General features: G+C 35.5%; 1 protein-coding gene across 3 annotated transcripts in view; it reads right to left on the bottom strand.

Annotated features, from left to right (window-relative positions):
• Positions 1–6,625: 6,625 nt before the first annotated feature.
• eif4a3 (eukaryotic translation initiation factor 4A3) overlaps positions 6,626–20,044 on the bottom strand; it is a 69,912-nt gene continuing 56,493 nt past the window's right edge. The window contains exons 1-13 of one of the 3 annotated variants that reach the window (XM_074630957.1): positions 19,659–19,667; positions 16,614–16,788; positions 13,603–13,675; positions 13,159–13,225; positions 12,941–13,003; positions 12,705–12,837; positions 8,835–8,915; positions 8,314–8,455; positions 8,028–8,166; positions 7,766–7,881; positions 7,221–7,328; positions 6,920–7,047; positions 6,626–6,772 (exon numbers count right to left, since the gene is read on the bottom strand). In XM_074630957.1, coding sequence (XP_074487058.1) covers positions 6,756–6,772; positions 6,920–7,047; positions 7,221–7,328; positions 7,766–7,881; positions 8,028–8,166; positions 8,314–8,455; positions 8,835–8,915; positions 12,705–12,837; positions 12,941–13,003; positions 13,159–13,225; positions 13,603–13,675; positions 16,614–16,764 — 1,218 coding nt within the window. In that variant the 5' untranslated portion in view covers positions 16,765–16,788; positions 19,659–19,667 and the 3' untranslated portion in view covers positions 6,626–6,755. Of the gene's footprint in view, positions 6,773–6,919; positions 7,048–7,220; positions 7,329–7,765; positions 7,882–8,027; positions 8,167–8,313; positions 8,456–8,834; positions 8,916–12,704; positions 12,838–12,940; positions 13,004–13,158; positions 13,226–13,602; positions 13,676–16,613; positions 16,973–19,658; positions 19,668–20,044 lie in introns of those variants that run through there. The other 2 variants (XM_074630958.1, XM_074630956.1) reach the window with 2 other exon arrangements.

Below are 20,044 nucleotides of genomic sequence, written 5' to 3'. Positions count from 1 at the left end.
AGATCATGTGGTGACATGCTGATGGCCATCTTTGATTCTGCCATCTTTGATTCAGCCATCTTTGTAGTTTTACAGTGCCCGCCATTTTGTTTGTAGGCCATACAGACATTTTGAGACAAGAACCCATCTTGTTTCCCCCCCCTCTCTCTCTCTCACACACACACACACACACACACACTGTGTTTGGTTTGTTTAGTTTAGTTATTTAGTTAGATTAATATTGTGTTTTGAACCTTTATTATCTTGTAAATAAATGATTGTGGAATATACATGCTGGTCTCTTTAATGTTGCACAAGAGTGAATAATGCCAACCTCTGCTATGTCAAGAACTCCGATATCCTTCAACCTTTACTATCTATTTTGGTTATAGTTATTAATTTAATTATTAATCAACGTTCCAAATTGATAGTTTAGCATATATAATGAGACTATATTAACGTTTTGGTCATTGGTCCCTGATTCCAGGGTGGTGCCCCGTTTATTATTGATGTTTATTGATAATCTTTATTAATATGAATAATTCTATTATTATTTATTAATTAATTTGCTAATAACCAAAACCTACCAAAGTAGAACCCCTACAATTGTATGTCGAACAAAAGTCATGAAAAAAAGTCATAGTATTGTATGTCGAAGAATTTCACCATAGTATGTTGAAAAATTTTACCAAAAAAAATCATAGTATTGTATGTCGGAAAAAAGCCATGAAAAAGTCATAGTATAGTATGTCAAAAAAAGTCATAGTACAGTATGTCGAAAACTGTCACCATAAAAGGTAATAGTATAGTATGTCGAAAAAAAGTCATAGTATAGTATGTCCATAAATTTCATGAAAAAAAGTCAGTATTGTATGTCGAAAAAAGTCATAGTATTGTATGTCAAAAAAAAGTCATAGTATAGTATGTTGAAAAAAAGTCATAGTATTGTATGTCGAATTGAAATCATAGTATAGTATGTCGAAAAATGTCATGAAAAAAAGTCATAGTATTGTATGTCAAAAAATTTCACCATAAAAAGTTATAGAATTGTATGTCGAAAAAAAGTCATAGTATTGTATGTCGAAAAAAGGTTATAGTATTGTATGTCGAAAGATTTCACCATAAAAAGTCATAATGTATGTCGAAAAAAAGTCATAGTATTGCATGTCAAAAAATTTCACCATAAAAAGTTATAGAATTGTATGTCGAAAAAAAGTCATAGTATTGTATGTCGAAAAAAGGTTATAGTATTATATGTTGAATAATTTCACGAAAAAAAGTCATAATATTGTATGTCGAAAAAAAGTCATGGTATTGTATGTCGAAAAAAAGTCATAGTATTGTGTGTCGAAAAAAGGTTATAGTATTTTATGTCGAAGAATTTCACCAAAAAAAGTCATACAAGTCTATTGTATGACATACTATTGTATGTCATACAATAGTATGTCGAAAAAAATCATGAAAAAAGTCATAGTATTGTATGTCGAACAAAAGTCATGAAAAAAGTCATAGTATTGTATGTCGAACAAAAGTCATGAAAAAAAGTCATAGTATTGTATGTCGAAAAAAATCATGAAAAAAGTCATAGTATTGTATGTCGAACAAAAGTCATGAAAAAAGTCATAGTATTGTATGTCGAACAAAAGTCATGAAAAAAAGTCATAGTATTGTATGTCGAAAAAATTTCATGAAAAAAAAGTCATAGTATTATGTGTCGAAAAATTTCACCATAAAAAGTCATAGTATAGTATGTTGAAAAATTTTACCAAAAAAAGTCATAGTATTGTATGTCGAAGAATTTCACCATAAAAAGTCATAGTATAGTATGTTGAAAAATTTTACCAAAAAAAGTCATAGTATTGTATGTCAAAGAATTTCACCAAAAAAAGTCATAGTATTGTATGTCGAAAAAATGTCCTAGTATTGTATGTCGAAAAAAAGTCCTAGTATTGTATGTCGAAAAAAAGTCATAGTATTGTATGTCGAAAAAAAGTCATAGTATTGTATGTAAAAAAAAAGTCATAGTATAGTATGTCGAAAAATTTCCTGAAAAAAAGTCATAGTATTGTATGTCGAAAAAAAGTCATGAAAAAAAGTCATAGTATAGTATGTCGAAAAAAAAGTCATAGTATAGTATGTCGAAAAATGTCATGAAAAAGAATCATAGTATATTATGTCCATAAATTTCATGACAAAAAGTCATAGTATTGTATGTCGAAAAAAAGTCATGAAAAAAAAGTCATAGTATAGTATGTCGAATAAAAATCATAGTATTGTATGTCGAAAGATTTCATGAAAAAAAAGTCATAGTATGGTATGTCGAAAGATTTCATGAAAAAAAAGTTATAGTATAGTATGTCGAAAAAAAGTCATAGTATAGTATGTCCAAAAAAAATTTATAGTATAGTATGTCGAAAAAAAGTCATGAAAAAAAGTCATAGTATTGTATGTCGAAAAAAAGTCATAGTATTGTATGTTGAAAAATTTCGTGAAAAAAAGTCATAGTATTGTATGTTGAAAAATTTCGTGAAAAAAAGTCAGTATTGTATGTCGAAAAAAAGTCATAGTATAGTATGTTGAAGAATTTCATGAAAAAAATTCATAGTATTAAATGTTGAAAGATTTCATGAAAAAGTCATATTGTATGTCAAAAAAAGGTCATAGTATAGTAAGTCGAAAAATTTCATTAAAAAAACATAATGTATGTCAAAAAAAGGTTATAGAATTGTATGTCGAAAAAGTCATAGTATAGTATGTTGAAAAAAAGTCATAGTATTGTATGTCGAAAAAAAGTCATAGTATAGTATGTCGAAAAAAAGTCATAGTATTGTATGTCGAAAGATTTCATAAAAAAAAGTTACAGTATTGTATGTTGAAAAAATCATCAAAAAAAGTCATAGTATTGTATGTAAAAAAAAAAGTCATAGTATTGTATGTCGAAAAAATTTATATAGGTTAGGGTTATATATTACATAGGGTTAGGGTTGGTTGTATATTATAGGGTTAGGGTTATATATTACATAGATTAGGGTTATATATTAAATAGGGTTAGGTTATATAGATTAGGGTTAGGTTATATACACACGTAGGCAAAATTGTTGGTACCCTTCCGTTAAAGAAAGAAAAACCCACAATGGTCACTGAAATAACTTGAAACTGACAAAAGTAATAATAAATAAAAATTTACTGAAAATTATCTAATGAAAATCAGTCATTGCTTTTGAATTATGGTTCAACAGAATCATTTTAAAAAACAAACTAATGAAACTGGCCTGGACAAAAATGATGGTACCCTGAACTTAATATTTTGTTGCACAACCTTTTGAGGCAATCACTGCAAATGTAGCGGTGCACAGAATGATGTCCCACAGGCTCAGTCTGGTGCGACACATTTATTTAGGATGTTCTGCAAAATGTAAAATAATGCTTTAGGTTGACATCGCTACACAGTGTATTCTACTTCTAACTTGTACACAGAGATTCTCATTATCTCACGTATTCTCCATAACAGTAACAAAATGCCAGATATGCACAAAATCAAAGATTACACCATATTTCTTATATTTCTTAATAAACAGTAAACAACAACATAAACAATAGTCATAGCAAAGGCTAAAATGAGCTATGGGAGGGCTCCCTCACATGAGGGCTCATTGTCAAAGCTCCCAGCGCCCCGCGCTACTACTACTGTTACTACTACTACTGTTAATACTACTACTACTGTTAATACTACTACTACTGTTAATACTACTACTAATGTTACTAATGTTACTATAGTTACTAATGTTACTAATGTTACTATAGTTACTAATGCTACTAATGTTACTAATGTTACTAATGTTACTATAGTTACTAATGTTACTATAGTTACTAATGTTACTATAGTTACTAATGTTACTATAGTTACTAATGCTACTAATGTTACTATAGTTACTAATGCTACTAATGTTACTATAGTTACTAATGTTACTATAGTTACTAATGTTACTAATGTTACTATAGTTACTAATGTTACTAATGTTACTATAGTTACTAATGCTACTAATGTTACTAATGTTACTAATGTTACTATAGTTACTAATGTTACTATAGTTACTAATGTTACTATAGTTACTAATGTTACTATAGTTACTAATGCTACTAATGTTACTATAGTTACTAATGCTACTAATGTTACTATAGTTACTAATGTTACTATAGTTACTAATGTTACTAATGTTACTATAGTTACTAATGTTACTATAGTTACTAATGCTACTAATGTTACTATAGTTACTAATGTTACTATAGTTACTAATGTTACTAATGTTACTATAGTTACTAATGCTACTAATGTTACTATAGTTACTAATGTTACTATAGTTACTAATGTTACTATAGTGGCTAATGTAACATTAGTCACTATAGTAACATTAGTAACATTAGTACTAATGTTACTAATGCTACTGTTACTAATGTTACTATAGTTACTATAGTAACTATAGTTGCTATAGTTACTAATGTTACTAATGTTGCTATAGTAACTATAGTTGCTATAGTTACTAATGTTACTAATGTTGCTATAGTAACTATAGTTGCTATAGTAACTATAGTTGCTATAGTTACTAATGTTACTATAGTTGCTATAGTTGCTATAGTAACTATAGTTGCTATAGTAACTATAGTTGCTATAGTTACTAATGTTACTATAGTTGCTATAGTAACTATAGTTGCTATAGTTACTAATGTTACTATAGTTGCTAATGTTACTAATGTTGCTATAGTAACTATAGTTGCTATAGTAACTATAGTTGCTATAGTAACTATAGTTGCTATAGTTACTAATGTTACTATAGTTGCTAATGTTACTAATGTTGCTATAGTAACTATAGTTGCTATAGTAACTGTAGTTGCTATAGTAACTGTAGGGGTTCTACTTTGGTAGGTTTTGGTCATTAGCAAATTAATTAATAAATAATAGAATTATTCATATTAATAAAGATTATCAATAAACATCAATAATAAACGGGGCACCACCCTGGAATCAGGGACCAATGACCAAAACGTTAATATAGTCTCATTATATATGCTAAACTATCAATTTGGAACGTTGATTAATAATTAAATTAATAACTATAACCAAAATAGATAGTAAAGGTTGAAGGATATCGGAGTTCTTGACATAGCAGAGGTTGGCATTATTCACTCTTGTGCAACATTAAAGAGACCAGCATGTATATTCCACAATCATTTATTTACAAGATAATAAAGGTTCAAAACACAATATTAATCTAACTAAATAACTAAACTAAACAAACCAAACACAGTGTGTGTGTGTGTGTGTGTGTGTGTGTGTGTGTGTGTGTGTGAGAGAGAGAGAGGGGGGGGGGAAACAAGATGGGTTCTTGTCTCAAAATGTCTGTATGGCCTACAAACAAAATGGCGGGCACTGTAAAACTACAAAGATGGCTGAATCAAAGATGGCGGAATCAAAGATGGCCATCAGCATGTCACCACATGATCTCTTTGTTCTTCTGAGAAGGACAGAGGGGGGGGTGATGTGTGGGTTAAGATTATCTGAAGCTGTATGTTTATGTTTAACTAATTCACAGTTTGTGTATGTGATCTTAATGTGTGTTAGAGATGCAGTGGGTTAGAAAAGATGGTTAGTTGCATGCAAGACCTTGTCTATGTGAAGCATAAACTAAACACATCAGATGTGGCGAAGCCAGTTACCCAGATATCAAATACAGATAAATCACCACAGTCAAACTCAATGAATAACATTAAACCAAATCAATACAAGTACTTTCTAGAAATCAAAGTTGGACAGTCTTGCTCAGCCCTGTGCGATTGCTAATGCTAAGGCCCAGTACGTTACCAATCCATGGAAGAACCGGTTTTGTGATTCTATGTGTTGAAGTTGTGGTTCCAAGTCAAAGAGGTCGTCTTTGCTGTTAGTTTGGTGCTAACTTCTTTGCTTGATAGCTTGAAGTTAGCTGGTGAAAAGGGCAGAGCACTCGCGTCGTCTGCCGTTTGGTTCCTTGTGGCTATGTCTGTTTCCTAACAGGACATAGAATCAGAGAGCAGAGCTGCTTCCGGTCTGGAGCACAGCAGCTGACCTCGTAGGTCAGCTTGGATGAGAAGGTGAAGCAGAAAGAGTCGAAAGAGGAGGAACAAAGAACATTCCTCTGGTTTTGTTCTGTGTGATTTTCACACCTCTGGGTGAAATGTTACTGTAGCCAATGAGGACTGAGATGAGTCCTGTGGTCAAGGAGAGCATACCTCCAGGATTCTGGGAGACAGTTCACTGTGTCTGCCACCAGAAATGGCAGGTCCCTACATAACTATAGTTGCTATAGTAACTATAGTTACTATAGTTGCTATATATATATATACATATATATATACATATATACACATACATATATACATATACATATATACATATATACATATATATACACATACATACACATATATATACATATACACATACATATACACATATATATACATATACACATATATATATATATATATATATATAAATACATATATATATATATATATATACATATATATATAAATAAATATATATATATATATATATAACCCATATAAATGACGTCAGTGAGGTTAAAGAAAGGAGTTGAACAAACCAGCGTGGAATCAAACATCTTTATTTACAGAACCAAAGTCTTAACGAAGTCTCATGAAGCTCTAAAACTAGTAAAAAAATAAAAAACAAAGACAGGAAGTCAGAGGGGCGGGGCTCCAATGTGATGTCATCCACGTTAGATCAGATCGGCCACTGCAGAGAAGGAAGGAAACAGAAACATGTCACCGTGGCAGCAGCCAATCACAGCAGTGGATATATTTATCCTGTGTGACATCACAGACTCAGCCTCATCCCGATTGGCCGAGACTGAACATGTGACGGCGGGGGGGAGACTCGTACCGTTCATGGGCATTTCGTCGATCTGGGTGGAGTAGTACTGCTCGATGTCGCGCAGGATTCTGATGTCATCGTTCTTCACAAAGTTGATGGCCACGCCCTTACGACCATAACGACCGGACCGACCAATCCTGGAGGAGGTCAGAGGTCAGAGGTCATTTTTAGAAAGGAAGGCACGCTGGAGCAGAAACTAGGATGCTTGTTTCAACGATGAATTCAATAATAACCCCCTTGATTTATATTTATATCAATCAGATACCCGCCCCCTGCTGGCCCCGCCCCCTGGGGGGGCATATATACGTACCTGTGGATGTAAAGCTCTCTGTTGTTGGGCAGGTCGTAGTTGATGATCAGAGAAACTTGAGGAACGTCTAAACCTCGAGCCCAAACATCCGTCGAGATCAACACACGACTGAAAACACAATTTAAACCACGTTAACCCTTCACCGTAATCATATAACACACAAACATGACTGGCACGTTTACTCCGGGTCACCCATCGGTGACGTTTACTCCGGGTCATCCATCGGTCACGTTTACTCCGGGTCACCCATCGGTGACGTTTACTCCGGGTCATCCATCGGTCACGTTTACTCCGGGTCACCGATCGGTGACGTTTACTCCGGGTCACCGATCGGTGACGTTTACTCCGGGTCACCCATCGGTGACGTTTACTCCGGGTCACCCATCGGTGACGTTTACTCCGGGTCACCGATCGGTGACGTTTACTCCGGGTCATCCATCGGTCACGTTTACTCCGGGTCACCGATCGGTGACGTTTACTCCGGGTCACTGATCCGTCACGTTACGGGGATCGAACCACCGACCACTCTTTAAGGTGAAGGTTACCTGGCTCCTGATCTGAACTCCTTCATGATGGACTCCCTCTCTTTCTGAGGCATGTCTCCGTGCATCGACGACACCGTGAAGTTGGCCTCTCTCATCTTCTCAGTCAGCCAGTCCACCTGAAACACACACACACACACAAAGACTCAACTTCCCAGAAGGCTTTGCTGTTGCAGGCTGGACTGAGAGCACCTGACCAGAGATCCTCTCAGTCCGTGAAGTAAACAGAGCAGAAGTGTGAGAGTATCGGCGAAGAGCAGCAGACCTTCCTCTTGGTGTTGCAGAAGATGACGGCCTGTGTGATGGTCAGAGTGTCGTACAGATCACACAGTGTGTCGAACTTCCACTCCTCTCTCTCCACGGCCACGAAGAACTGCTTGATTCCCTCCAGAGTCAGCTCGTCACTGAGGGAGAGAGACCGACGAGACAGTTCATTCCTGACCTGAAGACGCTGCTGCACTGCCTGACTGCAGCTCTTCTATCCACATCTCTATGTTCAATATTTACTAGATATCATGTGGATGCTTTGCTGGATGTGTTTGTGGACTGACCGTTTGACCAGGATGCGGATGGGGTCGGTCATGAACTTGTTGGTCATCTCCAGGATCTCGTGAGGCAGCGTGGCGCTGATCAGACACACCTGTGTGGCCGGAGGCAGGTAACGGTACACGTCGTAGATCTGCTCCTTAAAACCTGAACAGAAAAGTTAAACTATAACACTGATGATGATGATGACGATGATGACGATGATGATGACAGCCGCTGCTTACTACTGCAGACTACATAGTATGTGTCTGTATTCAGCATGTGAACCAGAACACAGTCAAACATGTTTCTGGTGGTTTCACACCTGGTCCAGACATGTTTCCTGTCTCTCTGCACTGTGCCGTAAATAAACTCTTAATACTCGACGGTATTATTACAACTAGACGCAGTATTCCATGTCTTTATTCAAAACAAGGAGGTCAAGCTGTCACTTTGTTCTATTTCTCAGAGTTCAGTTCTGTGGTACCACTTCGCTGTGACATCACAGCCTTATCCAGGTGACACACTTGCACATGCTCAGTCTCACCTTTGTTGAGCATCTCATCAGCTTCGTCCAGAACCAGCATCTTGATGGCTCTCGTCCTCAGACTCCTGCGACGAATCATATCTGTAGAAAAACAACAGACTTCATCTTCCTGGCTTTCCAACCATGTCCAATACAATGACCATTAGTCCAACCATGTCCAATACAATGACCATTAGTCCAACCATGTAGAATACAATGACCGTTAGTCCAACCATGTCCAATACAATGACCATTAGTCCAACCATGTAGAATACAATGACCATTAGTCCAACCATGTAGAATACAATGACCATTAGTCCAACCATGTCCAATACAATGACCATTAGTCCAACCATGTAGAATACAATGACCATTAGTCCAACCATGTCCAATACAATGACCATTAGTCCAACCATGTAGAATACAATGACCATTAGTCCAACCATGTAGAATACAATGACCATTAGTCCAACCATGTCCAATACAATGACCATTAGTCCAACCATGTCCAATACAATGACCATTAGTCCAACCATGTCCAATACAATGACCATTAGTCCAACCATGTCCAATACAATGACCATTAGTCCAACCATGTCCAATACAATGACCATTAGTCCAACCATGTCCAATACAATGACCATTAGTCCAACCATGTCCAATACAATGACCATTAGTCCAACCATGTAGAATACAATGACCATTAGTCCAACCATGTAGAATACAATGACCATTAGTCCAACCATGTCCAATACAATGACCATTAGTCCAACCATGTAGAATACAATGACCATTAGTCCAACCATGTCCAATACAATGACCATTAGTCCAACCATGTAGAATACAATGACCATTAGTCCAACCATGTAGAATACAATGACCATTAGTCCAACCATGTCCAATACAATGACCATTAGTCCAACCATGTCCAATACAATGACCATTAGTCCAACCATGTAGAATACAATGAGCATTAGTCCAACCATGTAGAATACAATGACCATTAGTCCAACCATGTAGAATACAATGACCATTAGTCCAACCATGTCCAATACAATGACCATTAGTCCAACCATGTAGAATACAATGACCATTAGTCCAACCATGTCCAATACAATGACCATTAGTCCAACCATGTAGAATACAATGACCATTAGTCCAACCATGTCCAATACAATGACCATTAGTCCAACCATGTCCAATACAATGACCATTAGTCCAACCATGTAGAATACAATGACCATTAGTCCAACCATGTCCAATACAATGACCATTAGTCCAACCATGTAGAATACAATGACCATTAGTCCAACCATGTCCAATACAATGACCATTAGTCCAACCATGTAGAATACAATGACCATTAGTCCAACCATGTAGAATACAATGACCATTAGTCCAACCATGTCCAATACAATGACCATTAGTCCAACCATGTAGAATACAATGACCATTAGTCCAACCATGTAGAATACAATGACCATTAGTCCAACCATGTCCAATACAATGACCATTAGTCCAACCATGTCCAATACAATGACCATTAGTCCAACCATGTCCAATACAATGACCATTAGTCCAACCATGTCCAATACAATGACCATTAGTCCAACCATGTCCAATACAATGACCATTAGTCCAACCATGTAGAATACAATACCATTAGTCCAACCATGTCCAATACAATGACCATTAGTCCAACCATGTCCAATACAATGACCATTAGTCCAACCATGTCCAATACAATGACCATTAGTCCAACCATGTCCAATACAATGACCATTAGTCCAACCATGTCCAATACAATGACCATTAGTCCAACCATGTCCAATACAATGACCATTAGTCCAACCATGTAGAATACAATGACCATTAGTCCAACCATGTAGAATACAATGACCATTAGTCCAACCATGTCCAATACAATGACCATTAGTCCAACCATGTCCAATACAATGACCATTAGTCCAACCATGTCCAATACAATGACCATTAGTCCAACCATGTCCAATACAATGACCATTAGTCCAACCATGTCCAATACAATGACCATTAGTCCAACCATGTAGAATACAATACCATTAGTCCAACCATGTCCAATACAATGACCATTAGTCCAACCATGTCCAATACAATGACCATTAGTCCAACCATGTCCAATACAATGACCATTAGTCCAACCATGTCCAATACAATGACCATTAGTCCAACCATGTCCAATACAATGACCATTAGTCCAACCATGTCCAATACAATGACCATTAGTCCAACCATGTAGAATACAATGACCATTAGTCCAACCATGTAGAATACAATGACCATTAGTCCAACCATGTCCAATACAATGACCATTAGTCCAACCATGTCCAATACAATGACCATTAGTCCAACCATGTAGAATACAATGACCATTAGTCCAACCATGTCCAATACAATGACCATTAGTCCAACCATGTAGAATACAATGACCGTTAGTCCAACCATGTCCAATACAATGACCATTAGTCCAACCATGTAGAATACAATGACCATTAGTCCAACCATGTAGAATACAATGACCATTAGTCCAACCATGTAGAATACAATGACCATTAGTCCAACCATGTAGAATACAATGACCATTAGTCCAACCATGTCCAATACAATGACCATTAGTCCAACCATGTAGAATACAATGACCATTAGTCCAACCATGTCCAATACAATGACCATTAGTCCAACCATGTAGAATACAATGACCATTAGTCCAACCATGTCCAATACAATGACCATTAGTCCAACCATGTAGAATACAATGACCATTAGTCCAACCATGTCCAATACAATGACCATTAGTCCAACCATGTAGAATACAATGACCATTAGTCCAACCATGTAGAATACAATGACCATTAGTCCAACCATGTAGAATACAATGACCATTAGTCCAACCATGTCCAATACAATGACCATTAGTCCAACCATGTAGAATACAATGACCATTAGTCCAACCATGTCCAATACAATGACCATTAGTCCAACCATGTAGAATACAATGACCATTAGTCCAACCATGTCCAATACAATGACCATTAGTCCAACCATGTAGAATACAATGACCATTAGTCCAACCATGTAGAATACAATGACCATTAGTCCAACCATGTCCAATACAATGACCATTAGTCCAACCATGTCCAATACAATGACCATTAGTCCAACCATGTCCAATACAATGACCATTAGTCCAACCATGTCCAATACAATGACCATTAGTCCAACCATGTAGAATACAATACCATTAGTCCAACCATGTCCAATACAATGACCATTAGTCCAACCATGTCCAATACAATGACCATTAGTCCAACCATGTAGAATACAATGACCATTAGTCCAACCATGTAGAATACAATGAGCATTAGCATTGCAACAACAGAGAAATAATCCACCAAACACACGTTTACTAACTTTTTTCCCCAGTTTATATATGCTTTCATTTCATCATGTGGACGGACAGAGAACTTAACTAAACATGTTATAGAACTCTTTTCAGAGCCACCGGACTCCATTCATAAAACCAGTAATTTAAGCTCTCAGAACAGACCAGCCAGTCTACAGCCAGTCTACAGCCAGTCTACAGCCAGTCTACAGCCAGTCTACAGCCGCGCGGATCCATCGCTCATTTAGTTTGTGTTCTTGGGACTTCCTGATCTGAACTAACGTGGCGTCCACAGCAGCACGTCGCTGAGCTTCCTGTCAGAACTCCTGACTGGGAGCACGCCGACCACCACCTGAGTTACTGTATTAATACGCGGACTACAAGGTCTATATAGGTCTATAGGGTCTGGGACCAGCAGGCCTGGGACCAGCAGGCCTGGGACCAGCAGGTCCACTGCTGTGGACACTCACCAAACACTCGTCCAGGTGTCCCTGCCACCACGTGCTGACCGTAGTCCAGTTTCCTGATGTCCTCGCCCACGTTGGTCCCTCCGATGCAGGCGTGACACTGGACGTTCATGTAGTCTCCCAGAGCCAGCAGCACCTGAACACACAGGAGACAGAGCCAATCAGAGACCAGGACGCAGACAGAGCCAATCAGAGACCAGGACGCAGTCATCTGGGTGTGGTGGTGTGGGCGGAGCTACCTTCTGAATCTGTCCGGCCAGCTCTCTGGTTGGAGCGAGGATCAGAGCCTGGGTCTCCCTCACCTGCAGACAGGAAACGCATCACAGCGTGATGACATCACATTTTAATCTCACAACGATGACGTGAAGGAGAAGGTTTTAGAGATGATCAATAATTAAACATTGAGAACGTGGAACCCGTTCATCAGAACGTGGAACCCGTTCATCAGAACACTGACCTGGATGTCCAGACACTGCAGCACCGACACACAGAAGGTCGCCGTCTTTCCTGTTCCAGACTGAGACCTGGAGACCAGATCAGAGACCAGCTGTTAGAGAACACCAGAGATCACTACAGACCACCAGGGATCACTACAGACCACCAGGGATCACTACAGACCACCAGAGATCACTACAGACCACCAGGGATCACTACAGGGATTACTACAGACCACCAGGGATCACTACAGACCACCAGGGATCACTACAGACCACCAGAGATCACTACAGGGATTACTACAGACCACCAGGGATCACTACAGACCACCAGGGATCACTACAGACCACCAGGGATCACTACAGACCACCAGAGATCACTACAGGGATTACTACAGACCACCAGGGATCACTACATTAGTAGTATTAGTAGTAGTACTACTAGTATACTAGAGGTCAAGTCTTACTGGGCGATGACGTCTCGGCCTTTAATGATCTGTTTGATGGCTCTCTGCTGGATCGCTGACGGCTTCTCAAAACCTGAAACACAAAACAAACAAAGTCACATTAAAGTAGAATAAAGAAGATTAAAGTAGATTAAAGTAGATTAAAGTAGATTAAAGTAGAATAAAGTAGAATAAAGTAGATTAAAGTAGATTAAAGTAGAATAAAGTAGAATAAAGTAGAATAAAGTAGATTAAAGTAGATTAAAGTAGAATAAAGTAGATTAAAGTAGATTAAAGTAGAATAAAGAAGATTAAAGTAGATTAAAGTAGAATAAAGATTAAAGTAGAATAAAGAAGATTAAAGTAGATTAAAGTAGATTAAAGTAGAATAAAGTAGAATAAAGTAGATTAAAGTAGAATAAAGTAGAATAAAGAAGATTAAAGTAGAATAAAGTAGAATAAAGAAGATTAAAGTAGAATAAAGATTAAAGTAGAATAAAGTAGAATAAAGAAGATTACAGTAGAATAAAGAAGATTAAAGTAGAATAAAGATTAAAGTAGATTAAAGTAGAATAAAGTAGAATAAAGTAGATTAAAGTAGAATAAAGAAGATTAAAGTAGAATAAAGATTAAAGTAGATTAAAGTAGAATAAAGTAGAATAAAGTAGATTAAAGTAGAATAAAGTAGATTAAAGTAGAATAAAGTAGAATAAATAAGATTAAAGTAGATTAAAGTAGAATAAAGAAGATTAAAGTAGAATAAAGTAGATTAAAGTAGATTAAAGATTAAAGTAGATTAAAGTATAATAAAGAAGATTAAAGTAGATTAAAGTAGAATAAAGTAGAATAAAGAAGATTAAAGTAGAATAAAGTAGATTAAAGTAGAATAAAGTAGAATAAAGTAGAATAAAGTAGAATAAAGAAGAATAAAGTAGAATAAAGTAGATTAAAGTAGAATAAAGAAGATTAAAGTAGATTAAAGTAGAATAAAGTAGAATAAAGAAGATTAAAGTAGAATAAAGTAGATTAAAGTAGAACAAAGAAGATTAAAGTAGAATAAAGTAGAATAAAGTAGAATAAAGAAGATTAAAGTAGAATAAAGTAGATTAAAGTAGAATAAAGTAGAATAAAGAAGATTAAAGTAGAATAAAGTAGAATAAAGTAGATTAAAGTAGAATAAAGTAGAATAAAGAAGATTAAAGTAGAATAAAGAAGAATAAAGTAGAATAAAGTAGATTAAAGTAGAATAAAGTAGAATAAAGAAGATTAAAGTAGAATAAAGAAGATTAAAGTAGAACAAAGTAGAATAAAGAAGATTAAAGTAGAATAAAGAAGATTAAAGTAGAACAAAGTAGAATAAAGAAGATTAAAGTAGAATAAAGAAGATTAAAGTAGAACAAAGTAGAATAAAGAAGAATAAAGTAGAATAAAGTAGATTAAAGTAGCATGAAGACTTATTTAAATAAATGTTATGATGACAGATGAGGAACCGCGGTGACTGAACCGACGGCCTACTGATGAACGTATTATAATATTTAGATATTTGCAGTAGTAGTCTGATGGATCTGGATCAGTACTGATGGATCTGGATCAGTCTGATGGATCTGGATCAGTACTGATGGATCTGTATCAGTCTGATGGATCTGGATCAGTCTGATGGATCTGGATCAGTCTGATGGATCTGGATCAGTACTGATGGATCTGGATCAGTCTGATGGATCTGGATCAGTACTGATGGATCTGGATCAGTACTGATGGATCTGGATCAGTACTGATGGATCTGGATCAGTCTGATGGATCTGGATCAGTACTGATGGATCTGGATCAGTCTGATGGATCTGGATCAGTACTGATGGATCTGTATCAGTCTGATGGATCTGGATCAGTACTGATGGATCTGGATCAGTACTGATCAGTACTGATGGATCTGGATCAGTACTGATGGATCTGGATCAGTCTGATGGATCTGTATCAGTCTGATGGATCTGGATCAGTACTGATGGATCTGGATCAGTCTGATGGATCTGGATCAGTACTGATGGATCTGGATCAGTCTGATGGATCTGGATCAGTACTGATGGATCTGGATCAGTACTGATGGATCTGGATCAGTCTGATGGATCTGGATCAGTACTGATGGATCTGGATCAGTACTGATGGATCTGGATCAGTCTGATGGATCTGGATCAGTACTGATGGATCTGGATCAGTCTGATGGATCTGGATCAGTCTGATGGATCTGGATCAGTACTGATGGATCTGGATCAGTCTGATGGATCTGGATCAGTACTGATGGATCTGGATCAGTCTGATGGATCTGGATCAGTACTGATGGATCTGGATCAGTACTGATGGATCTGGATCAGTCTGATGGATCTGGATCAGTACTGATGGATCTGTATCAGTCTGATGGATCTGGATCAGTCTGATGGATCTGGATCAGTACTGATGGATCTGGATCAGTCTGATGGATCTGGATCAGTACTGATGGATCTGGATCAGTCTGATGGATCTGGATCAGTACTGATGGATCTGGATCAGTCTGATGGATCTGGATCAGTACTGATGGATCTGGATCAGTACTGATGGATCTGGATCAGTCTGATGGATCTGGATCAGTACTGATGGATCTGGATCAGTACTGATGGATCTGGATCAGTACTGAGTGTATTTTATCAACAGCAGAGAGAATAGAATGTGTTTCTATGGTTTTACGACAGTGAGGTAAACTAACGTAAACTGCGGAGCAACCTGAGATGGAGGGAGAGTTAGCGGCTAAAGCTAATGCTAATGCTAAAGCTAACTCGTGAACAGAGTAACAGAATCTCTGAATATCTCAGATCAACTTCTTGTCCAGAACTTTAATAAAACCAGTTTAATCTATTTAACCCGTTTAAACACAGCCCGGTTCAGAACGGCTCGCTTTAGCACGCTGAGCTAACGCTACCCCCGGAGGCCGCACGGATCCCCGGCCTCTCGTAAACACATCCCCGGCCTCTCGTAACGCTAACCCGGTAACCCCCCCGGCCTACCGTAAGCGTAGATGCCTCTCAGCAGGTCCTCCCGGAGCCCCATGGTGTCGAAGGTTGGAGTAACATCAACCTCCTCGCTGGTCTCAAACTCCACTTTAGTCATGTCCTCCTCTCTGAGGATCCTCTTCCTCTGCGGCACCGCGGCGGACATGCTGCTGTCTGTCTGTCTGCTGACCTGGACCTCTGTACCTCTATAACTCTGTAACACTCTACACTCTGTACCTCTCCTACTCTCTGCCTCTCACTCTGACCCGGGGCGCTGCTCTCTGTTTAGCTGTTAGCTGTTAGCTGCTAACACACCGCTCACTGAACACGGGGAAGAAAGACCGCCGCTCGTGTCGCGCCGATGACGTCTCCTGTAAGCGACGCGTTCAGGTCATGACGTCTCCTGTAAGCGACGCGTTCAGGTCATGACGTCTCCTGTAAGCGACGCGTTCAGGTCATGACGTCTCCTGTAAGCGACGCGTTCAGGTCATGACGTCACCGGTACATCCTACTTCCCATAACGCCCCCCTGCATAGAGATAATACAACTATTCATTATAGATCAGAGTTTTTACATTCTGTTATAGAAAAATAAAACCTATTACATCAAAACATCTGTTATGAAAACATATAATCCACATACATATATAAATATATATATATATATATATTTATATATGTATATATATATATTATAATACTTTGAACACCTTTTACATTAACTGGATCAAGCAACTCTTAAAAAACTAAATCAATTTACTACTAATACTATATATACTCTATATACTATATATACTATATATACTCTATATACTATATATACTATATATACTATATACTCTATATACTCTATATACTCTATATACTCTATATACTATATATACTATATACTCTATATACTCTATATACTCTATATACTATATATACTCTATATACTATATATACTATATATACTATATACTCTATATACTATATATACTCTATATACTATATATACTATATATACTATATACTCTATATACTCTATATACTATATATACTCTATATACTATATATACTATATATACTATATACTCTATATACTCTATATACTCTATATATACTCTATATATACTCTATATATACTATATATACTCTATATACTCTATATATACTCTATATATAGTCTATATATACTATATATACTCTATATACTCTATATATACTCTATATACTCTATATATACTCTATATATACTCTATATACTCTATATACTATATATAATCTATATACTATATATATACTATATATACTATATATACTCTATATACTATATATATACTATATATACTCTATATACTCTATATACTCTATATACTATATATACTATATATACTATATACTCTATATACTCTATATACTCTATATATACTCTATATATACTATATATACTCTATATACTCTATATATACTATATACTATATATACTCTATATACTCTATATATACTCTATATACTCTATATACTCTATATATACTCTATATACTCTATATACTATATATACTATATATACTCTATATACTATATATATACTATATATACTATATATACTATATATACTCTATATACTATATATACTCTATATACTCTATATACTCTATATACTATATATACTCTGTATACTCTATATACTCTATATACTATATATACTCTATATACTCTATATACTCTATATACTATATATACTCTATATATACTCTATATACTATATATACTCTATATACTATATATACTCTATATACTCTATATACTATATATACTCTATATACTATATATACTCTATATACTATATATACTATATATACTCTATATACTCTATATACTCTATATACTATATATACTCTATATACTATATATACTCTATATACTCTATATACTCTATACACTATATATACTCTATACACTATATATACTCTATATACTATATATACTATATATACTCTATATACTATATATACTCTATATACTATATATACTCTATATACTCTATATACTCTATATACTATATATACTCTATACACTATATATACTCTATATACTATATATACTATATATACTCTATATACTATATATACTCTATATACTATATATACTCTATATACTCTATATACTCTATACACTATATATACACTCTATATACTCTATATACTATATATACTATATATATTCTCTATACTCTATATACTATATATACTATATATACTCTATATACTATATATACTCTATATACTATATATACTCTATATACTCTATATACTCTATACACTATATATACTCTATATACACTATATATACTCTATATACTATATATACTCTATATACTCTATATACTATATATACTCTATATACTCTATACACTATATATACTCTATATACTATATATACTCTATATACTCTATATACTATATATACTCTATATACTCTATATACTATATATACTCTATATACTATATATACTCTATATACTATATATACTATATATACTATATATACTCTATATACTCTATATACTCTATACACTATATACACTACACACATCTCTATTCTATACAGTATAGAATAGAGATCAGCTTCTGTTTTTGATAGAGCTTTAATCCTTCTGGTGTTTATATAATATATAATAATATAATATATATTGATTGAAGTTTCTGGTGTGATTCTGCAAACGACCGTAAACTGTAGAAAGATTTCTGTAGATTTATCTGATTAAATATTATCTGTGACTGTAACCGACTACTGAAAATGTACTTTGTGTTTTTTTAAGGTTCAACACAGTATATGAGAGTATATATATATATCTCATATAAATCTCATCACTACATTCACCTGAACAACTAAAGAAAAGATGATATTTTTAATCCTGATCATATTCCAAAAGTTTATTGTGAAAATCTCAGATGTTTCTGTCACTTCCTGTCTGGAGCCTCTGATGATGAACAGAAGTAGAGACGGTCACATGACCGTCAGTCGTCTTCTGATTGGTGGACGTCCAGACTGACGACCTGCAGCTCCGTCAGGTGACTGCTGCTCTGCTGACTGATCAACATCTGGAGTACACAGAGTACACAGTAGTAGTAGTAGTAGTAGTATCTGATCAACATCTGGAGTACACAGAGTACACAGTAGTATTAGTATTAGTATTAGTATCTGATCAACATCTGGAGTACACAGAGTACACAGTAGTATTAGTATTAGTATTAGTATCTGATCAACATCTGGAGTACACAGAGTACACAGTAGTATTAGTATTAGTATTAGTATTAGTATTAGTATCTGATCAACATCTGGAGTACACAGAGTACACAGTAGTATTAGTATTAGTATCTGATCAACATCTGGAGTACACAGAGTACACAGTAGTAGTAGTAGTAGTAGTAGTAGTATCTGATCAACATCTGGAGTACACAG

Source organism: Sebastes fasciatus, chromosome 3 (genome assembly GCF_043250625.1).
Source record: "Sebastes fasciatus isolate fSebFas1 chromosome 3, fSebFas1.pri, whole genome shotgun sequence".
NCBI lineage: Eukaryota > Metazoa > Chordata > Actinopteri > Perciformes > Sebastidae > Sebastes > Sebastes fasciatus.
Note: the sequence above shows the minus strand (reverse complement) of the source record. Positions and strands in the feature narration are given on the sequence as shown.